Source organism: Physella acuta, unplaced genomic scaffold, assembly GCF_028476545.2.
Source record: "Physella acuta isolate Inbredline_101_S28 unplaced genomic scaffold, ASM2847654v3 ptg001480l, whole genome shotgun sequence".
Classification (NCBI taxonomy): domain Eukaryota; kingdom Metazoa; phylum Mollusca; class Gastropoda; family Physidae; genus Physella; species Physella acuta.
This window is the reverse complement of record NW_026732995.1, coordinates 468,215-489,250: the sequence shown is the minus strand read 5'-3', so window position 1 is coordinate 489,250 and position 21,036 is coordinate 468,215. Positions and strand designations below refer to the sequence as shown.

General features: G+C 37.7%; 2 protein-coding genes across 3 annotated transcripts in view; one reads left to right on the top strand and one right to left on the bottom strand.

Moving 5' to 3' along the window:
• LOC131928248 (uncharacterized) overlaps positions 1-13,123 on the top strand; it is an 86,980-nt gene extending 73,857 nt beyond the window's left edge. For both annotated transcript variants that reach the window (XM_059284211.1, XM_059284210.1), the window contains 4 exons: positions 7,826-8,487; positions 8,803-8,952; positions 10,100-11,094; positions 11,388-13,123. In XM_059284211.1, coding sequence (XP_059140194.1) covers positions 7,826-8,487; positions 8,803-8,952; positions 10,100-11,094; positions 11,388-11,427 — 1,847 coding nt within the window. In that variant the 3' untranslated portion in view covers positions 11,428-13,123. The remainder of the gene's footprint in view (positions 1-7,825; positions 8,488-8,802; positions 8,953-10,099; positions 11,095-11,387) is intronic.
• Positions 13,124-13,301: 178 nt separating this feature from the next.
• Positions 13,302-20,795, bottom strand: LOC131928277 (kelch-like protein 12). The gene is made up of 5 exons (XM_059284265.1): positions 20,632-20,795; positions 16,188-17,101; positions 15,831-16,023; positions 15,299-15,538; positions 13,302-14,669 (listed from the first exon to the last, which is right to left on the bottom strand). Exons 2-5 carry the CDS (start codon positions 16,953-16,955, stop codon positions 14,164-14,166), a joined length of 1,707 nt encoding a protein of 568 aa, XP_059140248.1. The 5' UTR covers positions 16,956-17,101; positions 20,632-20,795; the 3' UTR covers positions 13,302-14,163.
• Positions 20,796-21,036: the final 241 nt, after the last annotated feature.

The following is a 21,036-nucleotide window of genomic DNA, read 5'->3' as shown; positions in this document are numbered from 1 at the left end:
GTCCCAGGTACAAGCTGTTTGCTACCCGCTGTTTTATGGCTACACAACTAGGCCGATCTTAGGCGTGTTATTGTGTTATTGTGTTGGTGAATTCTTCTCTCAAGGAAATGGGCGTGCTAGGTCTTGTGCGGCGTAGTTTTGTTGACATTTTACAACTCTGACTACAGGAGAGTGCCGGTATTTTCGGTGTATGACTGGAATCAACGCTCCAGAATTTTTGTATTGTTAGACACAAGGGCTTGGCTCAAATCTGATTGAAAACACCGTCTCAGTGGCGCACTAGTTGAAGCACTAATGACCGTTGTAAAAAATAAAGCGCGACTCAAGTTTACAAACAATGGAGCTCAGAGGCCTATAAATATATAAAGGGTTTTGAATCACTGATATAAATATTTGTTTTATTTCGGAAAACATGAGCAGAAGTCAGGCTGTTGGCGTCATTTTAACTAATTAAATTAAATTTTGCAGTCGGTAATTAGGGAGTGTTAGTGCGTGGGATCAATCGTGTAAAGCACTAAAGATAGAAAAGTTGTGTAAAGCACTAAAGATAGAAAAGTTGTGTAAAGCACTAAAGATAAAAAAGTTGTGTAAAGCACTAAAGATAGAAAAAGTTGTGTAAAGCACTAAAGATAGAAAAAGTTGTGTAAAGCACTAAAGATAGAAAAGTTGTGTAAAGCACTAAAGATAAAGTTGTGTAAAGCACTAAAGATAGAAAAGTTGTGTAAAACACTTAAGGTAAAAAACACTGTGGACATTGGGAACATCTGAATGAAGGAGTTGACATAGAGTAGCTGTTGTAATACATACTGGCATTGTACTGTGGTAGCTGTTAACATGGGTAAGTGACGTCTGGAAGTGACGTCTGAAAGTGACATCTGGAAGTGACGTCTGAAAGTGACGTCTGAAAGTGACGTCTGAAAGTGACATCTGGAAGTTACGTCTGAAAGTGACATCTGAAAGTGACATCTGAAAGTGACGTGACGTCTGAATGTGACGTCTGAAAGTTACGTCTGAAAGTGACATCTGATAGTGACATCTGAAAGAGACGTCTGTCAGAAGGTGTCCATCTATCTCTGAGTGTCATGTCAGATCATATTTGCCACGGGCTTGTCGTAACAAGTCGCGTCTGCTGGTCTTGTTCAACTTTTTACCACAGAAAAGATGAATCAAAGTTGTCATTAAACGGTTTTATAGAGAATTGGAGGATGCGAACCTCCTACCCACACACATTAACAGAGTTTCTACCAGGAATCTCTTCGGGGGGGGGGGGGGGGGGGGGGGGCAAAGCCCCTCCCCCCCCCCCCGATCGAAATGAAATTTCTATAATTTATATAGAAAATAAATACTTTTAACAGTGTCCGCCCCCCCCCCCCCCGAAAATTTCAAGTGCCCCCCCCCCCTCCCCCCGGAGAAAAAAGTCTGGAAGAAACACTGCACATTAAGCTGATGGCCGGTCATGTGTGCAGTATTAATGTTGACCTCAGGTTGACCTGTCGTGTCACGGTTGAGTGACTGCCAAGGTTCAGATAACTCTAGGGTCAGCACGAGCTCATGGAGGCAGACAATGGCGGGCATCAAAACGTTAAGACATGGAGGCAGTCAGACAATGGCGGGCATCAAAACGTTGAGACAGCCACGTCATGGCGTGGTGCACATCAGCCGTGGTGCACGTCAGTCATGCACACTCTTCAATCTTAAACCCACATTTTACGATCTTTAGGCGACATAATAATCTGAATGACTTAAAGATACAGTCGGAATGACTTGCTACACAATGAGTACGACACACACAATAATCAAAATATCAAAATGCGAATAACATCTAGCTAAACAAAATGTGTCGAATCTTTCATCTTTCAACATGGGGGCCACCTTCAGATACTGTACCGCCAGGACATTAACAATTCCTCTCCCCCTCCCCCATTCATCATTTGAATCTCCCGCGTGGTACAAGCTTTTGTCGTCTGGCCCGTGCTAATCTTCAAGTACAGCTATGACGTCATTACTGGTGCCTGCCCGCTGTTACATTAACCCATTCATGTCTCATTCTGTTCTCACCATTCAAATATGCGACCAAACCTGTTCAACGCCCCCCCCCCCCTCCCCCTCACTGGACAACACCTATGTATTTAGCGTCACGTCACGCCATTGAACTTGTATTGACTCAATCTATTGGTGGCTAAATATAGAACGATTGGCTCAATGAAATAGTTTGGTTCTAGACCTAGCATGCAGAGATAATTCTCTCAGTGTACAACTCTTCACTCGGTGCCGTGGTTTATACTCTAGCTCGGGGACAGGTCTCGTCATAGATTGACTGTGTGTACGCTAAGGGTGAGTCTCTCCACTTAATTACTTCGTGTTTACTCACCAATATTAGCTTTCGTTCATCTGGGTAATTAATTAAGTTTTAGTGAAACTAATTTGTAACCACCATACATCGCCTCCCATAGTTGTAGCTGAAGTTTTACTCTCATCTGTCAAAGCTGTTTGTACAGCATTTGTGTGTAGTAAATTTAATAGCCGTTTGATGGTTAAAATCAATTAATTTTTTGACTAGACAACACGTCGACTCAACATACTTTTTCTCAGACTTTACTGTTTGTTTCAACTAGATACAAGGCTGACCGTTTTAACTAGTGCTGTTGTTTTTTTTTTCTTACATTTACATCAAGCTGTAAACTATATTAGTGTTGACATCAATATGTAAACTATATTATTGTTGACATCAATATGTAAACTATATTATTGTTGACATCAAGCTGTAAACTATATTATTGTTGACATCAAGCTGTAAACTATATTATTGTTGACATCAATATATAAACTATATTATTGTTGACATCAATATGTAAACTATATTATTGTTGACATCAAGCTGTAAACTATATTGTTGTTGACATCAATATATAAACTATATTATTGTTGACATCAAGATGTCAACTTTATAATTGCTGACATCAAGATGTCAACTAGATTTACCGAAACAAATTTTCTGTGATATCCTGTGATATGTGTAGTAGGTCAGAACTAACAGATTAAAACTGAATGTTAGATCACTTGTGTTAGATCACTTGTATCAGCACAGCTGCTCAGTCGATAGCCGACCACAACATGGCCAGTAATCGATACATTCTTTATCTCGAGTATTGATTTCAGATTTCAGATCGATTCCTTGGTCCACAATTCTTCTAGCAGTATAAAGCAACTCACGGCTGGCCTTCATGCACGGCCATAGCTAGATTTGGGGGCAATTTTTGATGGAGGGGGTGGTTGTGGTGGCGAGTTTGGTGGAGAGTGGTTGTGGTGGGTGGTTGTGCTGGAGAGTGGTTGTGCTGGAGAGTGGTTGTGGTGGAGAGTGGTTATCGTGGGTGGTTGTGGTGGTGGTGTTTGTGGTGGAGGAGGGCAGTGGTGGAGCTACGATGAACATATCGCCGTCCTATGAACAAAATGAACTATTTTTAATGCCCGTCTGTTTGGTTGTCCTGTAGCTCCAGGTATTTAATTATGTATGTGTGTACGCTAGGGGTACAGTTTGGTTGTCCTGTAGCTCCAGGTATTTAAATTAGGTACTCCAAACGGATTTTTCAAATCAGTCACACAATAATGGCTTTGGTTTTTCTGCATAGTACTAATAATTCTAAGAACATGGATACCAACTTTATGTCTGTAGGACAATTAGAAAAAAAGTTATGCGCTTAAGAAACACGCGTTTTTTTTTTACCTTTTACGGCCTCATGAGGACCCGACTTTAGCACCGATTATCTCAAAAACTATAGCAGCTATATCCATTATCTAACTTAATTCCAATAAAAGAGTAGATAGATTGAAGTCTCAATTTTTTTCAAACTAGTATAACAAGTTAAAGATAAACGTTTTTTGTCTTAAAAATCGTACTACACCATATTTACCAAAAATTTGACAGGGCGAAAAAAAACTAAAAAATCACCAACTTTCACAAAACCACTAAAATTCTTCTATTGCATGCACAATAATCACCTTTATATCGATTTAAAGGGAAAAATGTTACCTAATTATGTAAATTAAATTGAGTGCTATAAATCATGCAGTTAAATGTCCAGATTTGAGAAAATAAGGTGGGGGTGAACATTTTATACCTCAACACGGCTTTAAGTCCGTTTTTTTTAATTGACAAAGAATTACTAAAACTTAACAGATATATAGAAAAAGTTATTTATTTGTAACTACAGTTAATCTACATTTAAAAAGAAACATTCTCAGTGAAATAATTTAGTGTTAGATCGCTGAAAAACGTTAATAAAAATGCACGATTTCAGAATTAGAATTATGTATATGTGTACGCTAGGGGTACAGTTTGGTTGTCCTGTAGCTCCAGGTATTTAATTATGTATATGTGTACGCTAGGGGTACAGTTTGGTTGTCCTGTAGCTCCAGGTATTTAATTATGTATATGTGTACGCTAGGGGTACAGTTTGGTTGTCCTGTAGCTCCAGGTATTTAATTATGTATGTGTACGCTAGGGGTACAGTTTGGTTGTCCTGTAGCTCCAGGTATTTAATTATGTATATGTGTACGCTAGGGGTACAGTTTGGTTGTCCTGTAGCTCCAGGTATTTAATTATGTATGTGTACGCTAGGGGTACAGTTTGGTTGTCCTGTAGCTCCAGGTATTTAATTATGTATATGTGTACGCTAGGGGTACAGTTTGGTTGTCCTGTAGCTCCAGGTATTTAATTATGTATATGTGTACGCTAGGGGTACAGGCAGAGGATCAATGAGCATTAGGAGGGGGGGGGGGGGTAGTTATAGAGCCGAAGAAACAATTCTTCAGAAAATATTAGTTGAGATCCACGCTAGATAGTGTTATTACATTTGCTAACCCCACTAAAAATAGTTTAATTGGATTTTCATCAATTTCATACCCGACTCAACATGATTGCTAGATTTGTTTTAATTTACCGAGAGCTTAGTAGTTATTTATCTAGAGCTTAATTATTAATATTGAGCTTAATTATTTATCTAGAGCTTAATTGTAATGTATCGAGATCCTAATTTATCTAGATCTCAATTGAAATTTATCTAGAACTTAATTTCTTATATCAAGTACGGAATTGTAATGTATCTAGATCCTAATTATAATTTATCTAGAGCTTAATTGTTGTTTATCTAGAGCTTAATTGTAATATGTATCTAAATCCTAATGTATCTAGATCCTAATTCGAATGTATCTAGATCTTAATTTTAATATATCAAGTAATTATCTAGCTAGAGCTCAACGGTCATTTGACTCTTAACACGTAACATTGAACGCTATTAAAATTAAACTGATAAACTTGTGGGGGGGGGGGGGGGAAATCAACAGCAGATGATTTATTGTAAATCTAATTTGCCAATGGGCCGAAAGGGCGCCACTAGGGTGCAGCTGTTCCAAACATTAAGTCAAGAGTTGAACAAAGAACCCTTGTACGGTTATGTAAGGCTGTCTGTACGGTAATGTACGGCTGTCTGAGGGCGTGTCGGCGACACGTAAGTCGTGAGGTGTGTAGGTTGAAACAAGCGGCTTCTTGTGGACACACAGCTTTAGGCGTGTTTCACTGGGGGGCGGGTGGTGGGTGGTGGGGTGAACTTTACCGGAAATGCAATCTGTTGACAAGCAGTCCGTACATGGGTAGGGTGGGGTGAGGAAAGGTGCAGAATGTTTGGGCTTTAAGATTAATCTGAACTGAGAAAGGAATATGCTGGAAAACACTGGTGTGGGTAGACATACCTCGATACTTAGTCCTACATTGATTTGAATACAGGCCTTACCTTGTGTGAACATAATAAAATAGACCAGGATCGTGTGTGTGTGTGATTGTGAACAGTTTCTTTCGGGGGGGGGGGGAGTTATGTCCCCTGGACCAAATGGAATTTATTATACTTATACTAAATAAATAATATATGCTTCAACCAGTGTCCACCCCCCCCCCCCCGGGAGGAAAACGTCTGAAAGAAAAACGGCAGACAAATGCCCTCTCCCCTAACTGATGCGACAGTCCTACCGTACTTACATATCACAAAGTTTGTTACAATCTCTAACCATACTGTCTCGTAATGTTGTTGTGAAGGGGGTGGGGGTGGCTCACTCAAATGTCATATCATGTGGGGTCCATACAAGCGTATGTTATGTGATAGGTTGGTGGGGGTGGCTCACTCAAATGTCATATCATGTGGGGGTCCATACAAGCGTATGTTATGTGATAGGTTGGTGGGGGTGGCTCACTCAAATGTCATATCATATGGGGGTCCATACAAACGTATGTTATGTGATAGGTTGGTGGGGGTGGCTCACTCAAATGTCATATCATGTGGGGGTGGCTCACTCAAATGTCATATCATGTGGGGGGTCCATACAAACGTATGTTATGTGATAGGTGAGCGGGGAGGGTTAATCAATGTCCAGTATTTATGTCATAATAAATTATAATAATGCGCACGATCGCTTAGCAAGAAACGTTAGGTGCGCTCAAGTGGGAAGCAGTTACTAACTTGAACGTCATAAAAATAGATGAACTAAGTTATTAAAACTCCCTTTGGAACACCCCCCCCCTCCCCGTGACGCATCAAGTCACCTGACTAGTTCACATGCATGAACGTGAAGTGGGATTTTTTAACGGCGAATTAACGGTTAGGATCGCCGTTCGTACCTCGAGGCTCGTCGTAAAGCTTATCTAGAGGCTGTGTACTTGAACGCTTAATGAGACTGGTCTAAAATATCATTAATTAGTCGACACCAATTAAAGTTCAGTTTAAAAACGGCAAGTAGACAGAAATTGTTAAAAGTTTAGCAGACTGAAAGTATATGACTTGACCCACGTAAGATAGGCGTCGCAAGGCGGGGGTGCGGACAGCACCGGGAGACACCATTCAGGGGGGGGGGGGTGGCACCAAGACGAAAAATTGCAAAATATATCGAAGATGAATGCTTTTTGCCTGTTTGGTTAATGAATAATTAGAGTTTGAAAGTCTAATTGACCATCTCGACAATACATACAGACACATACCCCTCCCCCCCTCACCGAAAAGATCCCTGGAAGAAACTCCACACGTGACCACCTACAATCTACTTTTTACATTCAGTTTGTATTTCAAAACGTTTCTAGTCCACATATCGGTGTTTAATTCATTTCGATTCCAATCTATTTTTCAGGAGCAATATGTTTTAGATAATAAGGCCTCGTTGTTAGCTGTTATTGTAAGTCGTAAGCTACATTCAGGCTAGGCCCACACTGCATTGTTTAGTCAAAATACCAGGATACCGAATGGCAGAGTGTTGTATCTTAAATATCACTGTATTTAGTGCGGTATGGTCCCCATACACGTAACACGAGAGTGTAATGACGTCAAACTGTCTTGAACAATCACGTGATACTTGACTAAAACCCGCCTATTGTTCTGCTAGACTCATCTGCTATAATGTCTGCATTCATTTTGATGTCAGCTAGAATCTAGGTCTCAAATTCCACAATTTGTGAATATTTTGTATCACTCCCAATTTCTAAATATTTTGTCTCCTTCACAATTTGTGAATATTTTTTGTCTCACTCACAATTTGTGAATATTTTCTGTCTTCCTCACAACTTGTGAATATTTTCTTTCCTCACGATTTGTTAATATTTTCTGTCTTTCTCACAATTAGTGAATATTTTCTCTTTCTCACAATTTGTGAATATTTTCTGTCTCCCACACAATTAGTGAATATTTTCTGTCTCCCACACAATTAGTGAATATTTTCTGTCTCCCACACAATTAGTGAATATTTTCTGTCTCCCACACAATTAGTGAATATTTTCTGTCTCCCACAGACTCCGTGTCAAACAAGAGCTCCAACCCCAGCGAATACGGATATATTTATAGCGCCGAGCGGCCCAAGCCTCCAGCAGAAGTCGGCTGGTCAGACAAGCAGACAGACAGCCAGAAGGTCAACCTCTACAGCGAGAACGTCGTCAAGGAAGGGGAGACGACCGAGGCCGTCGATCGGGAATCTATTGCCAACCTGTCCACCACTAAAAAACAGTGGGAGACCATATTTACGTCCCATGATTCCACCAAGGGAGAGAGTACTTTGAAAAAGAAATCAACGCCCAAGTGGGAAGTACGTCTGCCGTACAAGGAAAAGCCTTCAGCCCCGGCTGTGTCCAACCAAGAGACGTCCCCAGATCAACAGCGCAGTGAACCTGTGGTCATGGCATCCAAACCTCAGGACACTGAGAGCGCCATTGATAGAGAGATCAGACTTGCACACGAGCGAGAGGAAATGTTACGGAAAGAAAAAGAACAGAGACAAAAGATGGCGGAAAAACAGCCGAAAGGTCAGGGTCAGACAATAATAGCCTCGTATGAAGCAGTGAGCGCAGAAAGTGAGGCGTATCAGCCGGCATACAATGAGTTGACTGAGGCAGACAGAGGACCCGAATTGTGGAGGGGAGGAACTAATGGGAGGGATGAGGACGAGGAGGAAGAAGAGGTAAACTTGGCTCATTAAAAAATTAATTGGAAATTATTTGGTGATAAAAGTTTTAAAAAATGTTTTTTTTTAAAAAAAACGAACTAGCTCGGGGTATTATTATTATACATGGCAACATGTTCTCTCATTCTACCTTTAGTAACGTATTTTAGTTATGTTGAATATATAATGTGCATATTATGTGCGTGTTCTCATTCTATTTTGTTCAACATTTTTCAAAGATCCCCGGGTGAGATTTTTTAGTCTTTATTTCTTGAAGTCAAGGTTAGTTATACATGTTTTCAAATTTTCTGATCAAAGTCTTCGCTCTTTTAGACAGAAGAAGACGTCAACCCAAATGAAAGCATCATTGAAAGGGAGATAAGGCTCCAAAGGGAAAGAGAAGCAGAGATAGCCAAGATGAGACAACAACAGGGCAAACCAAATCATCAAGGGGAACAACACAACAAACCACACCACGAAGAGGTGAGAGATGGGGGCTGATAATGCTTTAGTTCACTTTTTTTTTTGTAGACATCATCTCTAGGTAGGCATCAAGTTTTGTAGACATCATCTCTAGGTAGGCATCAAGTTTTGTAGACATCATCTCTAGGTAGGCATCAAGTTTTGTAGACATCATCTCTATGTAGGCATTAAGTTTTGTAGGCATCATCTCTATGTAGGCATTAAGTTTTGAGGACAACTTTTTCTAGACATAATTTTGTAGCCATCAATGTTTGGTAGTTATCAGCACAGTATGCTATTATAAGCTATTATAAGTCTTTGAAACCCATATTATTTATTTTGACTTGAACTAATGAAACCCATATTATTTTGACCTGAACTAATGAAACCCATATTATTTTGACCTGAACTATTGAAACCCATATTGTTTATTTTGACCTGAACTAATGAAACCCATATTATTTTGACCTGAACTAATGAAACCCATATTATTTTGACCTGAACTAATGAAACCCATATTGTTTGACCTGAACTAATGAAAGCCATATTGTTTAGACCTGAACTAATGAAACCCATATTGTTTTGACCTGAACTAATGAAACCCATAGTTTAATTTGACCTGAACTAATGAAACCCATTTTGTTTTCACCTGAACTAATGAAACCCATATTGTTTTGACCTGAACTAATGAAACCCATATTATTTTGACCTGAACTAATGAAACCCATATTGTTTTGACCTGAACTAATGAAACCCATATTGTTTTGACCTGAACTAATGAAACCCATATTATTTTGACCTGAACTAATGAAACCCATATTGTTTATTTTGACCTGAACTAATGAAACCCATATTATTTTGACCTGAACTAATGAAACCCATATTGTTTATTTTGACCTGAACTAATGAAACCCATATTATTTTGACCTGAACTAATGAAACCCATATTGTTTTGACCTGAACTAATGAAACCCATATTGTTTTGACCTGAACTAATGAAAGCCATAGTTTATTTTGACCTGAACTAATGAAACCCATATTGTTTTGACCTGAACTAATGAAACCCATATTGTTTTGACCTGAACTAATGAAAGCCATAGTTTATTTTGACCTGAACTAATGAAACCCATATTGTTTTGACCTGAACTAATGAAAGCCTCTCCTGCAGGTGAGTGACGTGAACCACAACCACAAGACACATGAAGAAGAGAGTGGAGAGAGTTTGATTGCCAGGGAGCTACGAGAACTCCGAGAACGAGAGGAAGAAATGAAAAGAATGAGGAGTAACTTCCAGGGTGTTCACATCAACGATGAACTGGACGGCAGAGGCCAGTCCAGCTTGGCAGAGCACAAACCTACCAGTTTGGCTGTCACAAGCCACATTTCCTCCCAGCGCACTCCCTCTCCTGGCCACGGCACCTGGCAACGTGATGTCTCGCCATTTGTGTCACAAAAACGTCGAGGATCCCAAGACTCAAACTCCAGTCAAAGCACTGGACGCACACCATCAGACAGCACACCATCCCGCAACATCCGCGTGCAGCCCATCCTTGATGATGGGGACAAGGAAGAAACAAAAGATTACTTCAAGAAACAGGAGACTCCCATAGAGCGGGAGATGAGACTGGCTAGGGAGAGAGAGAACGAACTGCGGCGCAGCAAAGGACTTCCAGAACTGACTCCTGACAACGATGACTTCTACAGCTCCTATAGTCCTGGTCAAGAGCCCAGTGACAATGGCTCTGTGTCCAGACCTCGCTCTACTGGTCAACCTGGCGACTCCATGAAAAAAATTGCTTCATCTCGCCTGCAGCAGGAGCTGATGCAGCAGAAAGAAAGGGAGTTGGCCTTGAGAAGTGAGGGCAAAATTCTCTCCACATCAGAAGAACACATTGAGCCTTTAAGGTACACAGACATAGCTGGGGTTGAGAGAGCTGATGGGAAGGAGAAAAGAAACTTTGTCACCAAAAGATCATCAGTTATTTATACAGAACCTGAATCAACCCTCCCACAGGAAGTGACATCACCAAACTCTCAGCCAACCAAAAAATTAGGAGCAGCTGCAGGTGGACAGTTATTTTCCTACAAGGAGTTTAAGCAGACGGCAGAATCCAAAATTGAGAGGGAGCTGAGAGAGATGAGAGAGAGGGAGGAAGAATTGAGGTAAATTTTAAAACTCCCATTCCCTAGCAGCTACTTAATAGATTAACTTGTCTGCATGTGTTACATGGGCTCGGAGAGAAAGAAATCCTTTCAAGTTGTTTAATCTGTTTGTTTGAAATATTTCCAAAAGAAACATTTGTGGACCAGTGAACTTGATACATGTGTAAATGTTACAGCCAATAGAGTTTGACACAATAATACTTTTTTTTACACTAATCATTGTCTTATAATGTTATCCTTACAAAAAGATAACTTATTCAACATTTTAATCTCTTTAAATTGTGTACTTTCAGAAAACAAAGGAAAGAAAATACTGGTGATTCACCGAGATAGATCTGCTGTAAAACAGATGTGTATTTAAGGACTGAAAAATGAAAGCTAGAAATAATCTGAAAGCTCTAGTGCCTTTCTGGTTGTCATGGTGATAAATGTTGCTTATTTATTCATGAGAAGACAATGGGGAATACCTTAGTTGCCACCAGGATAAACAACTTCAGCACTAAACTTTGGTCCAGCATGTGAGAGTGATTGTTCTGGTGACTGTGTTTATTTATTCCCTCGCTAGTCTTTAACATGTGTGGTGTCACCATGTTGTGTGGTGTCACCATGTTGTGTGGTGTCACCATGTTGTGTGGTGTCAACATGTTGTGTGATGTCAACATGTGTGGTGTCAACATGTTGTGTGCTAGAGAAAACATCCCAGGGTGTCAACATGTTGTGTGCTAGAGAAAACATCCCAGGGTGTCAACACAACTCACTGCAGTGGTTCCATCAACAGTTTGTTCACATTTAGCTTTAGTAGATCTTGTATTGTTAAGATATTGTTTATGATAAATGAGCATTTATTTAAAGTTAGCAGCCTTTATAATTACAGAGAAAAAATAATTTTTAGAGGATCAGTGTAACTGTATCATATTTACTTAGGATTTAGTTACAAAGTAGTTTGTTTGCTCTACAACAGTGTTGTGTTCTAGCAGTATAAATGTGTACTTTATTTACTTGACAATACAAGACAATCTTACTGCAATCAACTGAACTATCACGGATTTTTGTCCTAGAATGATAGTAATATTTACAGTTTGAACAAATTTGTTCTTTTTTTTTATGTCATAAATTTTAAAGAGTTAACAAATTTTATATGAGTTGGTTCAGTTTAAAATAATTTTTGCAAATATATTTTTTTGTTAATTGTTGCATTTAGTTTGAGGATGTAAAAAAACTGGCCAGTTGTTTTGAATTTGTTGTAACTCTGTAGCAATGTGTCCCAGCCTCACATAGCATTTATCTCAACCTCTCTAAGTTACATGACGTAATGGGAGCTGCAGTGAACTCCACTATTCCCATAAGGAGTGTGTAATTAGTTGTTCCTTATTTGATTACCAACATAAGTTTTTTACACTTGGTAACATTGTGTGCCAGATATATATTTATGACTATATAACAGAGAAGTGATTTTGCTATATGATTAATTTTTATAACATATTTGAGATTTTTGAGGAACAATATAATTACAGCAAAAAAAAAAAATGCATTAAAAATGATTTATGTTGAAGTATATATGTATGATGTAGTTTATTTATTTAAATATCTTTTATACATTAGCCAAAGTAATCAGATAAAAAAATGTTGAGATTGAAGTGATTTGTGAATATTGTAAACCTGCTACAATATGAGGTCACCAGGCAAATGGTTTAAAGCTTATTACATAAAGCACAACTGTATTGTCTAAAGTTTAAGTTTATAGAGGATTTTAATTATCACTTTTTATAAATACTAATGTGTATCAGTTATATTAGGCTAGAAAAGTTTTGTAATTTGAGCAATCCATTGTCAGCCTACAGCTGTACGTGTCAGCCTATATGTGCATGTAGAGAAGACCAATTAACTGATAGGTTATCAGTGGCTGTAGTCCAGACTGAGATCTGTTATCTGTTCTACAAACTGACTTTTTAAAGGCCCTGAATGAGGCCAGTTGTGTCACTCATGTTGTACCAGTCATTAGGGATCATCCATTTATGACGTCCACACGGGGGGGGGGGGGGGGGGGGGGAAGGGGGGTCCGAAAATAAAGACTTTTGCGGACGCATATGGACTTTTATAAGGGAAATAATTGGATTTTTGTGGACGGGGGGGTGGGGGGGTGGGGGGCAAAATTTTTTAAAAATGTGGACGTCATAAATGGATGACCCCTTAGACATTATTGGAGAGTTGTTGCATTTATTTAGTCACATGATTGTTTCTATTCCCCACCCTCCTAATGAGTGTGAAGAATATCCTTGTATTTATCAAGAAAACATAACTCAAGAGATCCTGACATAATACTGGCACTTTCATCAGAGCTTGCAAATCAACAAGTTGTTCAAAAACTTTGTTTTAACAAAATATGGACAGAACTTTTATAATTTCTATGGTTGCTCTTGAGTTATTTTTTTATGTACCTTTATATAATAAAATATTTGGGCCTAAACTTGGTACATTTTTAAAAGCATTCACCACAAGCATAGTTGTTTCTGGTGTCACCACAAGCACATGTGTGCTACTGGTGTCACCACAAGCACATGTGTGCTACTGGTGTCACCACAAGCACGTGTGCTGATTGGTATTCAAATTAGTTGTATATCAGATACATTCCAGTAGAACTGTTGTTTTTTCTACTTATTTGATTTACAGATTTACAAACCTCTACATTCCAATAGTTTTTATATTGAGTGCCTTTGTTTAACTTTTTGTGTATGTCTCACATTATGCCCAATAACTTAGTAGAATCATATCACAACTATAATTATTTATATTTACATATATATCTAAATGGAATATTCAACTACCAGCATCAATTACAAGGAAAACAGATTACTTTGATGGCATCAGATTAATACAATACTAAGTTTGTTAATACTTTGAGCAATAAAAGATAAACAATACTGTTCTTCTCGTTTTTACTATGTATATTATTTAAAACAAACAAAACAAACATTACTATCATGTAAAAGTGGGCAGACAAAATACGAACAAGATGAGGAATCAATTTTTGTAGACATTTGCAATGTATGTATGATGAATGTAACAAAGTCAACTAACAAATGGTACAGCCAAAACAGCTGCAGCCAAACTTACATTGGCAACAGTTCTCATCTCAGCCAAAGTCCCAGTGGGCAACTGAAATCTCTGAGCCAACAAAACTTCACATTTGTCTGTGTCCTCCACAAGCTGCCTGCTGCTACCAAACAACATGATCATTTCATCCCTGACTAAAACAGATCCCACATAGCAGTGCTGACACTCTGCCTCACAGACTGTGGTGTGGGACTGTGTGGCAGGCAGCAGGGTGTGGATATAAAACTTGCCCTCCCCTCTGGAGAGGCTGAAAAAGCCAGCAGTGTTGTTTGGGTCAGGGTAAAGTGCAACAGGTACATGTGGGCTGGGTGCTGTCCATGTGCTGGTGGTCCAGCACTGAAGCTGTGGCTGGTAACAGTGCAGGCCCCAGCTCCTGTCCAGGAAGTAGATGGAGTGATGCACCACTGTCACCACTGGGTTGATTTCATGGACTGGCATGGCTGGCAGGTTGTCCCAGCTCCCTGATACAACAGTTGATTCACATCTCATAACTTTATTCACTTCTTATGGAGACATGTTGTGTGTAATAATCAAAATGTTTGCAATTTTTTTTTATGTACAAACAACATATAACATGATGTTAGCTTCTAAAATAAGATGTGTTTTGTGAATTTTAAAAACACTGTTATAACAAATGATAACTAACTCATTGAAAAAAGGGACAGGGGTGAAATGGTAGAGCCTTCAACTGCTATCCTGAAAGTCATGAGTTCGGATCACAGACTCCAGTTTTTCTAGGATGTTTCTGAGGAAAACATAAGGCAACTGGGCATAGTGCTGACCACACCATCCCTTCATTTGCCAAAGCTGGGAAACATGAACTCTACTTCATCTGCCCTAAGGATTATTATGTGTGTAAGGGGAACTTACTCATGAAAAAGCTAATGGTGAAGCAGTCAATTGAATAAAGAATGTGAGGACATTAGTTCCTGAATGTGTTTCCTGGTCATAAACTAAGAGCTGAGATGGGACTGTGAAATGACAGTGTCTGAGACTCCTATGGGACAACAGAAAACTATGTACTAAGTAAGCCATCAATAAACTGTGTTCTATTGGACTGATAAACTTACTAGAACCAACTTTGGCTTACCAGTTTGTAGATCAAAGCTTTCTAACTTGCTGTTTTTCATACGAAATTTGCCAAAACCTCCAAAGATATAAAGTTTGTTTTCAACAGCTACCATTGAGTGATGCCTGCGAGTTTCTTCCAACACTCCAACACTTGTCCATCTTTGTGAGCTGGGTTTAGTTGGATCAAATTTCCAAATCTTTCTAATCCAGTTAACACCACCAAACTTTGGACCACCTCCACATAAATATACATAGGGACCTGCAACACAAAAATTGAAAATTAATTGTAAACAATTTTAAGAACATGATTTAACAAAATAGTTATAGACAAATATAAAATACCAAAGAAAACAATAATAAAATTTAAAAATAATCTCTCAGTTAAAATGCCAATACTATGAATCAAGATAAAATTACTAACTACACTGCCTCATTATGAAGGGCATTAACTAATTTTTACACTCACATTATCTGATTAAAATATTGGCATTTTTTTTTTTGGAATGACTAATCCTAATATATCCTCAATATGGTTATGAAAATATATTTACCCAGACAGCATAAAGCAGAGCCTAAATCATACCCTGGATTTTGTTCAACATCAGTCATGGTGTCAAACTTGAAGCCCTCTAATGATTCACCAGATAGCTGGGTGACGTCAACAAGACCCTCCTCCACTGTTGTGTTAAGCTTGGACCAAAATAGAAGCACATTGTGGTGTTTACTTCTTTCTTGCAAGCTATTCTGGAGGGGAAGGAAGAATTTAAAACAATGCACATTACAAAAATCTCATAAGTTTTATTTAAATGATAATTCTTCTTTTCAAACAGTTGGCCTAAAGATTTAAAAATTAGTATATTATTTTAATCTAAAATTTTAATTTATGATTCCTTTTAACTTTTCCTTACCAAAGCCAAATTATAGTCTTTGTTGTCCTCCATAAAGTTACCACTGATGATACAGTTGATGACACTGTCAAGAGCTTTGTTGTCTTCTTTCATAGAAACACAGGCGGTCACAACATTTTGGAGAGTCAATTTATCAACTTGATTTGTTTTAAACCAGGCATTTAATGCTTTCATCACTGAAACCTCAGAGTCCACCACCAAACTCTTCTCAGACAAATAATCACAGACTTCACCAGCAGTCAATGATAAAAAGGAATTTCTGTTCTTTAATTCCATAAAATGGGTTAAACTGAACTTCTTTGAAACATTGAATATTTCAGTTAAATAGCTGGAGTTGGAGCTACTGAAGTTGATTATATCAAAAACTGAATCAAAGTCAATCATATCTTTCAGAAAATCCATACATTGTGAATGAAGTCCTGAGCTCAAAATTAAAACTTGAGCTGTCTCGATGATACCAAAAATATTTTCCTCCGTTAGGTTTAGCTTACTTGTATAAAATCCCTCAATAATTATTCTAAATGCTTCAGGATTTAACATATGCAAGGTTATGACGTCTCTTGTATTTTCTATCATCTGTGATGAAAACATAGCTCTAAAATAGTCACTACACTGTACAAGAGTATCTTTGTGAACATCAAACTGATGTGATTCAATAAGTATGGACAGGTTAGTTGGTTGATCAGCATAGATATCTGCAGACCAATGCACTGTAGTATTGGATTGATTTACTATTTGATTTTTTACTGAAGATTTTATTTCCATCATGATTTCTTTTCATCACTTTTTGGATAAAAATTGATTTTGTCTTTTGAAGATTTGAGATTTTTCCCCACTTCCTTCTCTTGAGTTTTCTTTTTTTTACCTACATAATTTAATGCTGTGTGCTGTACTGTATACTATTCAAGATTAGGCTGTAAAATTGTAAATAATTAGATCTATTAGACTAGTTACCATGACAATAGGTAGATCTATTCTTACTTCTTGACCTTAGCTGCAAAAGCAAGATTTAGAACTTAGTTGTGCAGATGACTAGAGACACTGTCTCTTCATTTAAGTTACTGGGACTTGAGCTGATCTCATTGCCAGAGTTTCTTCCAGGCATCCTTTCGAACAAAATGGAATTTATCTAGAAAATATAATTTTAACAGTGTCCACCCCCCCCCCCCCCCCGCTTGGAGAAAAATACCTGAAAGAAACACTGCTCACACTGAAGCTCTTACTTTTTATGGAAATTTTAAATGTGGGCCTTAAGCCTAATTAAATATTTTTAAACTTTTTTTTTTAAATTTTTTTTTAAAGTATAGATCTAGAGACTAGGGATACTTGTAATAATACTACAAGAATCTAGACCAGGGGTCGGCAACCTTTTGAAACAGAAGAGCCAAAAGTTACAATTTACAAGATCTCCCACCTTTTAAAGAGCCACTAATGTTTTAACTTCAATATTATGATCTTTGATTAGGATTAGGTGTGTATATATGTATATATATATATATGTATATATATATATATATATTTATATATATATATATATATATATATATATATATATATATATATATATATATATATATATATATATATATATATATATGGTTCCATGACAAATGATCTCAGGACAAATGATTTCAGACAAAATATCTCAGACAAAATTATCTCACGGACAAAAGATACCAGGACAAATGATATCATGGACAAATGATCTCAGACAAAGTATCTCAGACAGAATATCTCACAGCAAAATTTTAATAGTATGTATGATGATTTTAGTTGATTTGAACTATTTTCAAATGACTGTAGATTTCTGCGAAAAAAAATTCTTATGTGTAGCGCCCGGGAGGGAGAGATTTTTGTCAATACATGGTTTGGTGCCCAGAGTTCAAGAGCAGGTATTTAGCACTTGGCACCCTTTAATCTGGCATCTTACATAGCGGGTAAGGGTATTACTATATTCAGCGGCAAAACTGCAACAGCGCAGCCGCCGGCACTTTGTCGATTGCGCGACCCGAAGAGCCTGCGAGCACTATGGTGCCTACGTTCATTTTTAAAAAAGGCTATACACTAAAGACACAACGGGCAACAGTAATCGTTGAATTAATCGAATCCGGCGCTTTTGGCGCTCCGGGCTTACCCGTGAGCACAATGGCGCCTACGTTCATTTTCGATACAATGAGTTGCACTACGTGTCTACGTTAGTTTTAGGGAGCACCCTTCAATATTGGTAATCCGGCACACGACACATGATGATTAAACCGTGCTAGGGGCTGTACGTGGCGCCCATGTGATTTTGTAATCGGGTTCACAGGAGCGCCACTTTCCATCCCCAACACTCAGGCGTTGGGTGATTAACGGTGATATCACGGTGAGTGATTAACCTACACTCAAGGCTTTCATATAGCACGCCCCATGGAGAGCTGGGCCGTAGTGTAGGTCAACCAGTGCCCCGATAAATATGATCCAAGCACAGGCATTGTTTACAATTAAATAACTCAGTTTTAGAAAACAGGAAGTACATTGAAAAATGGAGTAACGAAATATTCTAATAGAATAGCGAGTATTTGTTGTTTATATTTATTATTATTTAGTTCAGTACCGAATGTTGCAGACTAATATTTTTATGAGTTAAAAAAATTATTATTAATATTTGTGCATGGAGCCGCAGGTTGCCGACCCCTGATCTAGACTAATAGTAGTTGAATGATTATTTATTTATTACAACTTATTTGGCTATATAGGGGCCTCTATATAATATAGAGGCCCCTATATTATAGCCATATAAGCCAATATAAGGAATAGGGCCTATCTAAAACTGAAATTTTAATTAATAGGCCTAATAATTTATAATAAGTAGGCCTAGGTATAGCCTAGGGCCTAAGATCATTAATAAATCAGATTCAATGAATGAGCATTTAAACTTGACCAAGGTAGGCTTTCATTAGAATAAGGCCAAGGCTATTCCCAGCCGGTTGGGAATAGCCGTATTGGGGCTATTCCCAGCCGACTGTGAATAGCCCCAATACGGCTATTCACAGTCGGCTGTCATTTCATGCTAAATACGACTGTGAATAATATCTCAAAATAATAAAAGCAATTATTGTGACTGGGGAATGAGGTATAAAGAGAGCAGTGCTATTTTTATTTTGTTATAAAAAAGTTATTACAATTAAAGTTTAGTTTAGCTTTTAGGCTCATATCAGGCATATCTGCTACAGGCTACATACGTAGGTCATAGATGATCAATTATGCACTCTAAATCTATACACTAGAATAATAGATCTAGTAATTTTTAAATAAATAATACTAATTAAGCATCAGTTTGGTAAAGTTTAGTTGGTTGTTCACATTGCTATTCACTTATCAATTATCATTAAAAATTCACATTATCACATAGAATAAATATCAGGTGAAATAGGATGTCCTTTTTCATCAGCTATAATTCACAGTTTCCATCACACTTTTGTATTTTTTCTCTCTCTCTCTCTTTCTTTTTTTTTTTTTTTTTTTTTTTTTTTTTGTTGATATGCCAACAATTACGTCACAAAAAAAATTTAACAAAAGTAACCCTTCGATGAGTAACTTAATTAACTGAAAAATATTTTGATATTAAGTGAGAGGCATAAGAGTCATAGCAATAAGAGTCATAGCATCTGATGGATTTGAACCCACACCTTATGGCACGGAAGTCACTACCAATAACCGCTCGACCACACATCTTCATGCCTGGTTAGGTATTTTTAACATTAAATGTATCAAAAACGGTCACGTGAATACGACTGTGAATAGCCCCAATACGGCTATTCACAGTCGACTGTGAATAGACACTTCGTTAGAATAATTGGCTTTAATTACTAAATTAGCCTAATAATTAGTTAGCAGGCCTAGTTATTAATCATTATTTATTAAGCATAGGCCTAATTTTTGTTTAAATTAATCTCGTTTAGGGCCTAGGGGTCATCCATGTATTGTATGACATCATGCTATTTTAAATTTTTAATTATGTCAACCTACAACCCCCCCCCCCCCCCCCCTTCAAAACTGTAGTTGAATTTTTTCCAAAATCTAGTCTGAACTCTGTCAACATAGACATGACATAGGGCCTACACTATTTTAATACCTATTAGAGCCTATTAGTATATTAGGCTATTAGTATTAGGGCCTACAATTTATTAAAATAGTTTTCTAAAACACAAAATAACGGCTAAAATTCATTTTCTAACATATATCATATTGCGTTTTTATAATGCTGCAGTGATTGCCACATGTAGACTTGTACTTGTATGCTAAAGAACTAAAGATAGATTCTAGATCTAGATCTAGATTCTAAATATTTGATGTATGCTGCACTGATTAATTTTAATTATGGACCCCCCCCCCCCCCTCCCGTGTGACGTCATTTATGAACGGTGAACGACCTCCTAATAAGAATTTACTAAATTTAGACCTGGGCATTCTTCTTGACTCAAGACTAGAGCCCTGGCATAGACTCACTCCGCCCTATGGCCTACTCCTACTATACAAACTCTACTACTATCTACAAATTGGATGTATTGCCACATGAAGCCTAAGACCTAAGAGTAAGAGTGACTTAGATTATCTAGATCTAGAATTCTAGTTTTAATTCTGCTAAACAACAGGTTTAATATTTAATAATATTTATTCTAGATCTAGATCTAGACTAGATTCTATTTGTAACAAATTTTGTTCATAGTGAAAGTCGAATTTTGCGCTAACCACTGAGAGTTATCTATCTTTTTTTTAAATATGGTACACATTTTATTAGTACAATGCTATTGACTTATATTGTCGATCATGAGAAAATTGTTATCTTCTGATTTAAAAGAAAATT

Excerpts from the sequence above, each read along its gene's own strand:
- LOC131928277 (XM_059284265.1), bottom strand. The coding sequence starts at position 16,955 with ATGATGGAAATAAAATCTTCAGTAAAAAATCAAATAGTAAATCAATCC. Across the intron at positions 16,024-16,187 it reads AAGACTATAATTTGGCTTTG|AATAGCTTGCAAGAAAGAAG; the intron begins GTAAGGAAAAGT and ends CTTCCCCTCCAG. Across the intron at positions 15,539-15,830 it reads CTCTGCTTTATGCTGTCTGG|GTCCCTATGTATATTTATGT; the intron begins GTAAATATATTT and ends TTTGTGTTGCAG.